The 15,000-nt window shown below is 46.7% G+C and overlaps 2 protein-coding genes and 1 long non-coding RNA gene across 4 annotated transcripts in view; all 3 read right to left on the bottom strand.

Annotated features, from left to right (window-relative positions):
• Window positions 1-10,749, bottom strand: part of sik2b (salt-inducible kinase 2b) — a 39,294-nt gene extending 28,545 nt beyond the window's left edge. For both annotated transcript variants that reach the window (XM_062521385.1, XM_062521386.1), the window contains exons 1-3: window positions 10,289-10,749; window positions 7,290-7,406; window positions 2,903-2,966 (exon numbers count right to left, since the gene is read on the bottom strand). In XM_062521385.1, the coding sequence (XP_062377369.1) occupies window positions 2,903-2,966; window positions 7,290-7,406; window positions 10,289-10,426 (319 nt within the window). In that variant the 5' untranslated portion in view covers window positions 10,427-10,749. The remainder of the gene's footprint in view (window positions 1-2,902; window positions 2,967-7,289; window positions 7,407-10,288) is intronic.
• LOC134066149 (uncharacterized) lies at window positions 5,436-6,417 on the bottom strand. Its single transcript, XR_009936378.1, has 2 exons — window positions 5,813-6,417; window positions 5,436-5,706 (listed from the first exon to the last, which is right to left on the bottom strand). It is a non-coding gene; the product is annotated as an uncharacterized LOC134066149 (long non-coding RNA).
• Window positions 10,750-12,192: 1,443 nt separating the features above from the next.
• The window catches only part of laynb (layilin b), an 11,098-nt gene continuing 8,290 nt past the window's right edge, over window positions 12,193-15,000 (bottom strand). Inside the window, exon 7 of the mRNA XM_062521387.1 lies at window positions 12,193-13,597. Within this exon, the coding sequence (XP_062377371.1) occupies window positions 13,249-13,597 (349 nt within the window). The 3' untranslated portion in view covers window positions 12,193-13,248. The remainder of the gene's footprint in view (window positions 13,598-15,000) is intronic.

The raw sequence follows: 15,000 nt of genomic DNA, 5'->3' as shown, positions 1-15,000 counted from the left end.
TCACACATGTGAAAGCATTAAAACACACACACACGCACAAACAAACACATGTGCTGGCATATACACACATGTGCAAGCATACTAACACAAAGATAAAGATTCGAGAGATGGTAACACAGTCACTATCTGACATCTTCTGCTTGAGTTCAGCTACCAAACACTAATGTGTGCATGTAGACAGATATGAAGTGTGCACACACAAATACACACAGCAGCACGCAAACACACAAAACATGCATATCAACACCGAACAGGAAACACACACACAAACAACATAGGATTTACAGCATCAATTCTACACACCAGCATAATATCTAGTGATCTGATGCCATCCTCCCTCTCTCTCCCTCTCTCACACACACACACACACACACACACACACAAACACATGGCATATACACAGACATACACTAGGATTTACAGCTTGACTACTGTACATACTACATACCAGCATAATATCTAGCAAACTCATGCTATCCTTTCTCGCTCGCTCTCCCTCTCTCACACACATAGGCCTACTACCCCCCCCCCCTCCCCCTCCTGCCAACAGTCAATTTGTGTGATGGTGACGACCATGATGAGGCAGAAAGGCCTTACATAAGAGGGTTATGATCTAAACAGAGGCTGACGATTGTAGGCTCATAACAGTCCTTTAATACCAGGAACTAAAGCTCAAATCTACACACAGCCTGCCTCTTTCTCTGAAAGAGAGCACTTAAGAGAGCACACACACACACACACACACACACACACACACACACACACACACACACACACACACACACACACACACACACACACACACACACACACACACACACACACACACACACACACACACACACACACACACACACACACACACACACACACACACACACACACACGTTATTTTCCAACCTCGTCCCTGCAGCCTGTAGTATTCTGAAGTTAGGCAGCCTCCAATTGACTATCTCTTCAATCTGCGAGCGCACACACACACACGGTCTTACTTGCCTATGTCTTTGGCAAGTCACAAGGCAAGGTTCTTGTCTCTTGTAAAATCAGGGTTGACCTCCTTACACACACACACACACACACACACAACCACACACAAACAGAAAAATCTACGCAGCAGGTTGCAGGAAGCTTGTTAAGTTGGAATTGTGGAGTGTATTCTTACTCCCGTGTTGAAAAACAAACAATGTGAGTAATTCAATGGAAAGACTGGCCCTGCTGTGTGTGTGTGTGTGTGTGTGTGTGTGTGTGTGTGTGTGTGTGTGTGTGTGTGTGTGTGTGTGTGTGTGTGTGTGTGTGTGTGCGTGTGTGCGTGTGTGTGTGTGTGTGTGTGTATATGTGTGTGAAGCTTAGCAGTCAGGTTGTAGGGGAAACCTGTTGAGACACAGAGGCAATATAGAACCGTTGAGCCTTGAAAGCTTCTGGACCAAACTGGCATAACTGGGAGTGTGTGTGTGTGTGTTTGAGAAAAGCTAGTGTCATTTGTGTCTTGACATTGTTAACTTGGATATTATAGGATATAATCTCACCAGCCATCACATTTAGAAAAAATAGGGTAAAGAAAATAAAACTATATATCTTCACAAAACACATCTGATATCATTACCTATCAGTTAAAGTTTAACAGGTTTGTTTCTATCTGCCCTAGATAAAAAATAATAGAATCTTGAAGATAATGACAAGTGCAGTGTCAGGCATTAGGATAATGCATTTTATTTATGGGCTGCTTTCTTGACACTCAAGGTCACCTGGAACCTAAAGTTATATGATGGTCTTCACCTATGCGCCAAAGTGTGTGCATGTGTGTGTGTGTGTTTGGGAATGATTGTGCGAGTGCCTATGTGTGAAAGCTAATAGCCAAACCAAGCTACAGGTGTGTGTGTGTGTGTGTGATCATTGATGTCCGAGGCAGAGCCTAACCAAGCGAACCTGACCGGGCTTGTGTGTCCAGAGAGCATCACTGGGCAACCGCAGCAGTTACTTAGAAAGACAGAAGACAACAATCAAGTCCCCAGCTAACCTTGACGACAGTGATTAACAACAGGGACAAACAAATCTGCCCGCACCTTAAATAAAGCGTTTGCAGCTTTCCCTCCAGTATCAGATAAGGTCACACTAGTCCACTGCTGCTCTTTTAAACCCATCACAAGTGGCTCAGCACCGACGATGCGTCATGGGATGTGTGTGGTGTGTGGTGTGTGGTGTGTGTGTGAAAGTGAAAGAGTGAACGGCCAACCCTAGCTAAAGATATGTGTGTATGTGTGTGTGTGTGTGTGTGTGTGTGTGTGTGTGTGTGTGTGTGTGTGTGTGTGTGTGTGTGTGTGTGTGGGGAACGCATGTGAGAGTTGATGTCTACTGTAAGTCAGAGCCTAACCAGGCGAAACTCACCAGGGTTGTATTCCTTGAGAGCGTGTCTGGGCAGCCACTGCAGCTACTTAGAGAGACAGAACACGACGACTGAGCAAGTCCCCAGCTAACCTTGATAAGCTCACCGCGAGCGCCGAGGAAACACAGCCCTGGCCGCGGGCCACGGAGCTTTTGTTGACCACCGTCCTTGCTGAGAAGGTCAAGGTCATCTGTAGCGGCCTATGACGCAGGGAGGCCGAAACACGACACTAATTAATACTAATTAATCCGAGGGGGTCGGGTTCCACTTGCCTCTACAGAGGCGCTGTCTGTCCCGCGCTGGTTCTGAGCCTGGGTCTACTGGAGCCAACGGAACTGGACTAAGGAACTGGACTATGGACTGGACGACAAGCGAGTAAGTGGTCAGTTAGTCTCTAAAACACACACACTCACTGGAGTGAGTGGGCCCTTACCAAAGATCTCCCAATGCATGCACGCACACACACACACACGAACACACACACGCACGCACACACACACGAACGAGCAGGGCCCTTACCGAAGATCTCCCCATTTTTGGCGTACTCGGTCACCAGGTACAGCATGTTCTTCGTCTCCATCACCTGTGGGCCAAACACACAGATGGTCACTGCCACTGCATTGGATACAACATACAACATACAACATACAACACACACACACACACACACATAGTGGGGGCACCCACAAAGCTTAAACACAGACTCACACTTCTGGGCTCTCTCTCTCTCTCTCACACACACACACACGCACACACTCTCCTGGTCTCTCACAGGTTCTCATACACACCTGTACCTGCCTAGATAGATAGATAGATAGATAGATAGATAGATAGAAACTGTATTGATCCCCAAGGGAAAATTCAAGGAACCAAAACAGCACACCCGTAACTACCTAGGCAGACACCAGCCGACAGGATTGGTCCAAGCCATTCAATTCAATTCAATTCAATTCACATAGAACACTTATGAATCATTCTCACACTCAATACACGTACACACACACACACACACACACACACACACACACACACACACACACACACACACACACAAGAGCGAGCCTGCTGGTCTGAATGAGTGTCCTCCATTCAGTGAGAGTGAAGAGAGCTAGTGGTGAGTGGGAGGACTCCAGAATTAGCCAAAGACAACAAAGAGACCGGGAACAGTGCTGAACACACACATCAATACACACACACACACACACACACACACACACACACAGACACACCGGGAACAGTGCTAAACACACACATCAATGCACACACACACACACAGACCGGGTACAGTGCTGAACACACACATCAATACACACACGCAGATCGGGAGCAGTGCTGAACAGACACATCAATGCACACACACAGACCGGGAACAGTGCTGAACACACACACACACACACACACACACACACACACACACACACACACACACACACACACACACACACACACACACACACACACACACACACACACACACACACACACACACACACACACACACACACACACACACACACACACACACACAAACACACACACACACACACACACACACACACACACACACACACACACACAGACCGGGAACAGTGCTAAACACACACATCAATGCACACACACACAGACTGGGAACAGTGCTAAACACACAGATCGACACATGCACACACACACACACACCGGGAACAGTGTTAAACACACACATCAATACACACATACACAGACTGGGAACAGTGCTCATCACACACACACACACACACACACACACAGAACTAGAACAGTGCTGAACACACACATCAATATACACATACACACACACACACACACACACACACGGAACAGTGCTGAACGCACACATCAATACATTACACACACACACAGACCGGGAACAGTGCTAAACACACACATCAATACAAACCCACACAAACCGGGAACAGTGCTAAATACACACACCAACACACACACACACACACACACACACACACACACACACACACACACACACACACACACACACACACACAGACCGAGAACAGTGCTGAATGCACATATCAATACACACACACACACAGACCGGGAACAGTGCTAAACACACACACGCACGCACGCACGCACGCACGCACACCGTTGGGCCAAAGCTGGGCCAATTAAGGCTTGTGGAGGTTAACTGATTCCCCATTAACAATGTCACCTATCCACCTATCCACCAAAACAAGGTAACTAATCCTTGGGTCTGAGACCGCATTACTAACATTGCAATAAACCAACAAGATGGTCAGCACACCGGCCTGTTTAATACCGGGGCCAATAAGGCACGAGTGAGAATTAATAAACATTAATAATAATAAGTGTTGCGAATTAGCACCTGTGCTAAAACAGTCAAACAATGCATCTAGTTTGTCCAATGTAATTGCTATGTCCAAATACAATAAACATTAATAATAAAGAATGTCCAAAATTAGGTGTGCAATGCATTGTGAGCTTTAACCTTTTCATGTGTACCACTACTGTACATCAGAGCAATTTAGGTTTAGGCCATGGTGCTCTGCTTGTAAACAATTAGGCCAATGTTACAGTCCTTGAACCAATTTTAGGTTTATAACCACAAAATGGGAATTTGAAACAGGTAGGTTACATACACTAACTGCAAACTCTTCTGTATTAAATCATATCTCAATACAAAACACCCCTTGCGCAAAACAAAACATGGATGTATGTTTAATTACCATGAAATTCAGAGTGGTTCATATCTATTTTTAGCATTTTTTCATTATTATTTTTAGCCAGTATATGTTCCTTATGAGGCAGCAATATTTTACACTAAAAAAGAACAATTCGCAAGCTAGTCTCAATTCTAACAGCTAACAATTCGCAAGCTCACTTGTAAACAATTAGGCCAATGCTACAATCATTAAACACATTCTAGGTTCATAACCACAAAATGGGAATTTAAAAACAGGTAGGTTACAAATGTATTACATTAAATAAACTGCCTAATTGTTTTATACCAGATCCATGTTCTAGGTATAGTAAAGTATAAAGGACTAGTTGAGTCTTACTTTGTGAAAGTGCTTTATTGACTTCTAAAATAGCACAGTGTAAAAGGAACACAGGAGTCTACTTGATGAATGTGTTTTATTTGCTTGTTTGCATAACTGTTAATGTTCACCGAGGGGGAAAAAACCCGGCTCCTGCTACTTATCCTCTCCTGATATCAGGAGTCCAGTCTGGCGCTTGTGCTTTAACTCCTTCATTAGCTCTGGCCCTGAGGCCAACACTGAGGCTGCACTGTGGGCCCGAAGGAGGATAATCCAGGGACTATCGGCCTGATAATGGAGAGGCAAACATTTTGTCAGTCTTGGGGGTCGAAAGCCCCAGCTATTATTAACACTTAAGGCCGAACGTACGTAACGACGTAAGGTCGAACATTACCTTGTCTCGGCCTGGCTCCAGACAGCGGCTGTGAGGCTCGTGATGCTAGTGACAGACTGACCGCAAGACACTTCCCATTCAAATGCCCAGTGCGGTGACTATCCAAACAACACACTTTCCATTCAAATCTGCCAAACTATCCAAACGTGTCCCATGCAAATGTTCCACCAGTCCACTGTTTGCTCAAACACCCAGTATGACTCCGGTCACAGTTACAGGCCGCCACTGATGAGGTCATCACCATGCGACGATGAGCTATAGTGTGTGCTCAGTGCATGGGTGTAATTTGTGTATCCATATCATGTGTGTGTGTACTCTGTGTGTGTGTGTGTGTACTGTGTGTGTGTGTGTGTGTGTGTGTGTGTGTGTGTGTGTGTGTGTGTGTGTGTGTGTGTGTGTGTGCGTGTGTGGAGCCACGCGGGGTGGACATGTGTTTACGGGGTCAGAGGAAGTGACTAATTGGCCGATGGCGTCTGAATGAAGACGCTGATAGAGTTCCACTATCCAGTCCTGTCTGGCCCCTATCCAGGAGACACACACACACACACACACACACACACACACACACACACACACACACACACACACACACACACACACACACACACACACACACACACACACACACACACACACACACACACACACACACACACACACACACACACACACACACACACACACACACACACACACACACACACACACACTGCACCATTCCAAACAAATGGACTATGGACTATGACACCCGCATACACACAGTCGCACTCCCCCGCACCAAACAAGCCAACTATCCTTCAACCCCCCCAACCAACCCCACACACACACACACACACAATCGCTATCCCCACTTCAAACAAGTGGACAGACCCGGAAACACTCACCCACACACATACACACAAACATACACATACACACACACACACACACACACAGCCTCTCCACCGCTCCAAACAAATGGACTGTCACACCCACATGCACACAGTCGCTCTGCCCTGGTCCAAACAAGCGAACGCACACACAGAAACACACACACACACACACACACTTCCTCTAAACTGACCCAGAGGCGTTACGTAAACCCTGAGGTCAGTCCAGGAGAGCCCTTGTGCTTGTCTCCACTCGCCACGGTGACCAGGGAGGAGCCAGACGAGATGTGGCCAGCCGCTGCTCATTCCATCCGTGGGCTTAGGTTACATTACGTTACGCTGTTCTTGCATGTTACACTGACCATGGGCTTACATGTACACACACACACACACACACACACACACACACACACACACACACACACACAAAGACACAAAGACCCACTCACAAACACAGACACATACTGTACACGCATACAAAAATAGACACATGCACGCGCAGACACACTCACAAACACAGACACACACACAAAAGCACACACACAAATACCCACTCACAGACACAGACACAAACACACAGCAGATCTTTAGTGATGTTCAGTGATTACCTGGTATAGCTTGATGATGTGTGGGTGGTCCAGCATCTTCATGATCTGGACCTCCCTGTAGATCTTCTCCAGGTTCACCGCATCCAGCTGGGTCTTGTCTATGATCTTAATGGCCACCTGCAAAAAGAGTCAGAAAACTGGTCAGGATGGATGTGCGGGACGCAGGTGACAGGTGATGGCGGTCACCACAGCAACCCGAGCCTGCTGGAGGCTGGGGGCTGGGAGTGTGTGATGGTGATGCGAGCGGGGGCGACGCGACAGTGACGCCCTGTGCTCTGATCTGATAGGCCAGCGTCCAGCTCCGCGACCGCACCTCCGAGTCCTGATGCCGGCTCGGTGTCACTGGCGCAGAGGTGACCTTTGCCCCTGCGTGCGTCACCGGCGGCGCTCCCGAGCCTCGTCCTCGCCCCTGAGCTTCTGTCGCTGCCGTCACCGCCGGCAACACGACCCACGCACCTCCCGCCCGCCCCATCTGGACCTGCCGCGAATCCTCTGCACACACCAGGGATAACCTGGGCCACTGGTGTCTTCTTCCCACACACACACACACACACACACACACACACACACACACACACACACACACACACACACACACACACACACACACACACACACACACACACACACACACACACACACACACACACACACACACACAGGTTCAATGCCAGATGAGATCAGGAAATTAGATCTATTGGCTATCTATAATTGGAGGTCAAGTCTAGGCAATGCCTTGAGAGAGAGAGAAAGAGAGAAAAAGAGAGAAAGAGAGAGCACCATGACAACCAGGAACAGGTTTCCCGTCGCGCTCCTTTAAGAACTTCATCTCGCTCGTTATCTGATCGCCACGTTTATTTAATCTGTTTATTCTTCTGTTATCGAAGGCGCTAATGAAGGAGTGAAGTCTTTCTGTTGAGCCAGTAGCAGGCGCGCTGTTCTGCTTCTCCAACTTTCCCACGCTCTGGGTTTCAGTCGGCACAACTGAAACGCTGCAAACCAGACTCACCACACACTGCAGACTAGACTACAACTCACTTCAAAACACACAGCTCTCTGCAGACTACACTACAACAACTCGCTGCAGACTAGACTCGCAACTCACAGCAAACTACCGTCATTTCCCGACTATTAGCCGCGGCATTGATTTTGCAAAATATCTTAATATGGTGTTAATATGGTTTTGTTTATTTTAACTTGCATAAAACACTGTCCTGTGGCTTATACACAATGCGGCTTATATGCGGGAAATTACTGTAGACTTCCAACACACTGCTGACTAGACTACAACTCACTGCAAAACACACTTTCATCCCACTGCAGACTAGACTTTAATTCACTGTAGACCAGATTTACAGCTCACTGCAGACCAAACGTACTGCTCTCTCAAGAAAATCACAAACAGATTTAAAGAAAATATTTCAGTGTTTCTAGACACGTTTCAGGACTTATGCTGATGCTTAGAAGAACTGCATGAATGTAAGACTTCAGTAGTACAATGCTGATTGGTGACAGCATATAAGGAATGGCAAAAAACAAATCAAACAATATCTTGTATATCAATGTTTTGTCCCAGAGACACGTCAAGTCAGACACCAAGTCACACATCAAGTCACACATCACCCAACTAAACGTGCAGTCAGACACCACCAAAGTAAATGTCCAGTCAGAGACACCAAACTAAACGTCCAGTCAGAGACACCAAACTAAACGTCCAGTCGGAGACACCAAACTCCATTTGCCTCCACTGCTGCAGCCTCGTCACATACACACACACACACACACACTGTAAGAGGAGCTCAGGGCTGCCTGGCACACTAAGCACATGCTGTCCAAACATCAAAGGGAACACAGCACGCTCCTCTCTCTCCCTCTCTCTCACACACACACACACACACACACACACACACACACACACTCTCCACCTGTGGCAGCTGCAGACCTGTTGCCTTTACCCCCTGACTGCGTGTTCTACTCAAACAAACATGGTGCAGAATCTCCCCCAACACCACCCCCACCCCCAGCCTGGGACATCTGCACTGATGCACTGAATCTGGCCCAACTTCAAACACTCGCTGGCCTCCACGCTCAGCCCAGCACAGCAGCTCCTCGTGGCTCTCGCACTGATGACCCCAGGAGAGAGAGAGAGAGAGAGAGAGAGAGAGAGAGAGAGAGAGAGAGAGTGTGTGTGTGTGTGTGTGACTACAGCGACACACTTCAGCTTGGCAAGCGCACACACACACACACACACACACACACACAAGTGCAAACAGGCATGCAGACACACACACACACACACACACACACACACACACACACTAAACACACTCTTCATGCATGACACACACACAGCAGGTGTTGTATGAGCTGTGTGAGGCACCCGGCCTGCACTTACAATGACAAGATTAGGTGTTTGGACACAAAATATGCGTCTTCTTGCGCAATGCATGCCAAGCTCCGTTAGTCACAATGGAATGGACACACACTGAATGGACACTGTCACACACTGACACACAGTTACGCACACAAAAGCACACTAATCTCACACTACATATCAGAAGCACAGAGTTATGTAATCATTTCTGTGTCTGACAGTCTGGCCTACATGAACTGCTACCAATGTGCAAGGGGCATTTGAAAGTCTACCTATCAAACAGTTCGTGATACTAAAAACTTTATGAACTCCGGCATGAAAAAACGACTTATTAAAAGTTGCAGCACGGCCGATTCCCTCGGTGTAACTAATAGCTGCCTCTGCACGCCGTGCTACAGCACATGGAGATAGGTCTGCTTTTGGACACCATGCGAACTTTACTGGGGCGGCTGGAACCGGGCTGGGTTTGCTGACCCGTTTGAGGCGTGCAATGCGAGTTCGAGCAGCGCAAACATGCCGTGCACTTTGGCATACGTAACGTGTCTCAAACAAGATACGGACAGTTTTGTGCGAAGGCACACCATGGCTAATGTCAATAGTTCTGCATTTCTTTAGCTTTTCTCACCTCCGTCTTGGTAATGCGATGTCTGGCCAGCTTCACGACAGCGAAATTCCCCTTTCCTAGCGTACGCTCGATGTCGTAGAAGCCAACTCGCACAGGACCCCGAAGCATCGGCTTTTGGACACAGTCAGCCATGACCATGCTGTTCTGAATGCGAGGCTTGGCCAGATGAGATAGGGACCTGCGACTCGCGCCCCCAGATAAGGCGGACGGGGGAAAACAAACCGCCCGCTAGAATGTGTCTATTGAAAATAGACAAAGTAAAATTCCCGATCGGCAGGCCAGTTTGGTTGTTGGCAGCCCTCCACAGTCCGACAAAAAGGAATCAGTACGTCTAGGAGTTTAGGTGGTGTGACACGGCTCCCTTTTCCAATACAATAGAGCTATAATATTTCAGCTCTATTAGCGAGAGTACACGAGTTGACTTGCAGGAGGCATCATGTTCTCTGACTGACGTGCATTGACGTCAGAGGCTCTGGGGGTATTTGTAGAGGGGGCGGGACAGGAGGGGGGGCCTTTGAAGCACTTCCACACTTCAGTGCCAATTCGTTACCAAGACGACCAGACCCACCTCTTACGTCAGCCACCAGCCCTGCTATCCTGAAAACTGTCGCTGTGTTTGCGCGGCCGCGCTGGAGTTGATAGCTAGCTGTGAAGTTTTGCCGACAGCAAGCTTCGTGAAGCCCTTTGTTTCCACGGGTTTCCAAGAATGGGTGGAGGCGGGGGGTCTAGTCATATATATTTTCGGAGGGCTAAAACTGGCCTTGATTGAGCGCGTTCTCCCATTGGAGTTGTAGGCTATGAAATGTGAAAGTATTTATTAGAAATAAACATGCACATTACACCGATATTAAACTATATAATAATTCCATATCTTAAACCGCCAGTGACTTTATGCCCCATCTTCATGCATTTAAATATGTGGTCTTGCAGCGTTTGAGTCTTTAAAACAATGCAGATAATCCCATCTCAGAGTTTAAATCTGGAATAGGCTATAATTCAGTTCATCTTGGCAAAATGTAACAGGTTACGATATCCATCATAATTGGTTGATGGTTGTACCGTCGGGCTCAGTCCTTTTTTTAAAATGTATTTTTTTGCAGATCAGCCTACCTTTGATATGGGCATTATAGCCTACCGCGCCAAACTACCACTAAAGCCCCGAGATACTTATATGGACATCAAGCGGCACCGTGTGGTAAAGAACGGTATTGCTGTGGTGAAAGTAGGTTAGAACTTGCATTCTGTCATCATTATGTCATCAGTGTCGCAGGGAAAAATGCCCCCACTGAGTCATGCTTAATAAAGCTCTGTTTTAAAATAAGACGTGAACCAAAAGGATATAAACTGGGGGAGAAATGCATCAGCAATATGCTGTTACACCGACAGGCAGTGTGGAATTGATGAGTGCATAGCAAAGGACTCATCTCCTAATTTATAGAATTGTGTGCATATTTGAGCCATGTTGCTCCAGCGCAGATACGCCGCATAGATTTGGCTTCTCAAGAGCCAGCTCATTGGGGACAAAGAAATAACTAGACCTGCACGCGATCTGCTCCATATCGGTCCAAGCGTTTCGGGTCAACGACTATCTGTTCAAATACTTGCGTAATCTCGGGTGGAGCCGTGCCAACTCACCGTGTCTTATCAGCATCGCATGGCAGCAGCACTCAAAGCTCATGGCCAAGGTGACTTGACCTCACCTCTGGGCATATATGCCCCCACAGCGCCACCTACCGGAAAATTCACAGTACAGAACAGTAGACTCGTCCGTTTTGCCCATAGGCCTCCTTTGGGTCTAGTAGCGTGCCTTGGTAGTGCATGCTGGGAATATCCTGCCATGTTCTGCTTCTGTGGAAGGTGGTATTTGATTGACAACTCACAACACAGGCCTACGCAAAAGACAGTTTGGTCACTTTAGGCTTTATTTTACTAGATGCAATGCAATAAAAAAATAATTAAGTAAAAGCAAGACAAAACCAAGCAATAAGGTATTTAATGGAAAAGAATTCCTCTGTTAGCTTCATATTTTTTCAGTAATATACAAATATCATATTAACTTTTGCAATACCTTGCAGATCATCACACTGTTTTTTGACTAATATAATTCAGGAAATAAAGTATCTTGATAAAGTACCAGCCACTAGATGTCAAGCGTAATTGAGTTAAAAGGCAGCACAACTGAAGATAGTGGATTTGATAAGAAACTCTCCATGTTCTTGTGCATCGAGCTACAGGCCTACTCTGCACCCGCAGAGTGGCAGCACACTACAGCACACACGTACGCACACGCGCACACACACACACACACACACACACACACACACACACACACACACACACACACACACACACACACACACACACACACACACACACAGTTCTTGTTCTCGCTGCTGTGGGTCCAGCCGCAGGGCTCCCTCTAGAGACCACACACACACACACACAAACACACACCAACAAACACACGCACACGTGCACACACACACACAGAGGTAGAACATGGTGAGGGGTTATGGGTCACGGTGTTGCCATGGGTGTATGTGGTTGGATCGGCCCCTTCCAGGACATGGGGCTCCACACAGGAAGAGGCGAGGAGAGGACGGCAGGACGTGTGTGTGTGTGTGTGTGTGTGTGTGGGGGGGGGGGTGCAGGAACATCTCAGCGCTTTTAGCGCTCACCCTGACTGTTTGGTGTGTGTGTATGTGTGTGTGTGTGTGTGTGTGTGTGTGTGCATGTTATGTTAGCATGTGAGTGAGTTCATCTGTGAGGTGTGTGTTTGAGTGTGTAACTGTGTCTGTGTGTTTTTGTGTGTGAGATAGAGAGTGTTCAATGTGTCTGAGCTGTGTGTTTGTGTGTATGTGTGAGACAGAGTTCAGTATCTGATGTGTGTGTGTGTCTTTCTCTCTCTCTGTGTCTGTGTGTGTGTGTGTGTGTGTGTGTGTGTGTGTGTGTGTGTGTGTTTAATATCCATAGATCTCATTGTCCACCCAGCCTGCCTCCACTGCAGTGGGGTTCCTGCAGCTTTCGTAGATGTCGTTGGTGACGAAGCCGCTGGCCGGCTGCTTGGGGCTGCTGGGGACGTTCTCGTAGTCCTCATACTGACCGCTGGATGGGGCACAGGCACGACGGGCACTCAGTGGTGCCGCCTGAGGGGCAGAGATGCCAAACGAGGGGCTGTTGTGGGCATGGGGGCGCTGGCTGCTCAATGGCTCCCCCTGCTGTGAGAAGAGGATGCTTGCACTGGCACTGCTGCCCTTTGAGACCCACTGGCCTGGCTTGGCATAGATGGGCTCCGACGGCTCCTTCCTCCTACCGCACACACACACACACACACACACACACACGCACACACACACACACACACACACACACACACATATTTTAAATTCAGGTTATGATTAGTAATATGATCAATAATAACACAAAATGTGTCATTACAACAGTATGTAACAGTAATAATGCATAGGTTATGCATGTATTAACCCACACCAGTTTTAGTAGCCATACACTCAGGGACCTAAGCCAACAGCAGCTAACCTGTTCCCTGTTTATAAGAGCTGGACCATTAGAGCGACCATTAGACCATTAGGTTAACCTGCAGGAGCCCTGAACCTGCCAGCGCAGTAAAAAAAAGAAAAATCAGAGCTGTCCAATGTATCAAACTATGTTACGTCATACTGTCATTACTGTCTTTCTGCAAATGTTTGGACAGGCTGGTGCTGTACTTTCGTTGTACAAGGACAATAAAAGCTACTACTACTACGTTACAATATAAAACAGTCTAGTTTTGAAAACACAACCATATTGTGTTCAAATAGTCATTCCAATTGAGCAATCCATTTTTCTAAACGAATCATGTAAGGGAAGCGTACTGTATATGCTGGGGAAAAGAGAAAAGGAGGCTTTGCCAGTTACTAAACTGCAAAACATGAAATTAAACAAACATATTCTTCCACTATTCTTGCTTAGAGACCAGTAGAATTTTGGAGCGAAGCTGTATCATATGTTATGCTTTGAGGTGAACCATGCCTTGTTTCCACCATGTATAGGGTATTGAGCACGCACATGTGGTTAAATGGCACATGTTTTTAATTGCAATGGATGCTTTTGTATACTGTGGCACAACAAACTCAGCATGTTTAATTCTACGACTACATCTTGAAGTCTTAAATATCAAAGTTATCTTCCTTTACAGTAATATTGATGTTGCAATACTTGGTACATTTGAATGTCTACTCTCAGTACATGGCACCTGTGCAACACAATCACGTTGAAATATTTCCATCAAATCATTGGAATTACGTAATAAAATTGGGTTATCATCACGACATGAATCAGTTTTGTAAACCAAAAAAGAAATGCAGAAACACATAGACATTTCATTCGTGTCCAACAGATATACACAACAAAACCAAGTAAGTCCACAGAAGTCTTATGTCTCAGTTCTCATACCTGAACTTCAAAGCAGATGACATGTTATCATACAGGTCACGTCCGCCATTGTAAACCAGAGCTTTATGGCAGGTGCATAAGACACCTTATCACTCCCTAGCTCATCTCACCTCTCCTCCAAACGTCATTAAACAGCCTCCCTGTCTGACCTCTCCTCCACAGAAATGTACAGTAAGACAGGTTAAAGACACCTGTATACCACAGAAATGTAAGACAGGCTAAAGACACCTATTCCAAAGAAATATAAGACAGGTTAAAGA

Source organism: Sardina pilchardus, chromosome 19 (genome assembly GCF_963854185.1).
Source record: "Sardina pilchardus chromosome 19, fSarPil1.1, whole genome shotgun sequence".
Taxonomy (NCBI): domain Eukaryota; kingdom Metazoa; phylum Chordata; class Actinopteri; order Clupeiformes; family Clupeidae; genus Sardina; species Sardina pilchardus.
This window is presented reverse-complemented; position numbering and strand designations above follow the sequence as displayed.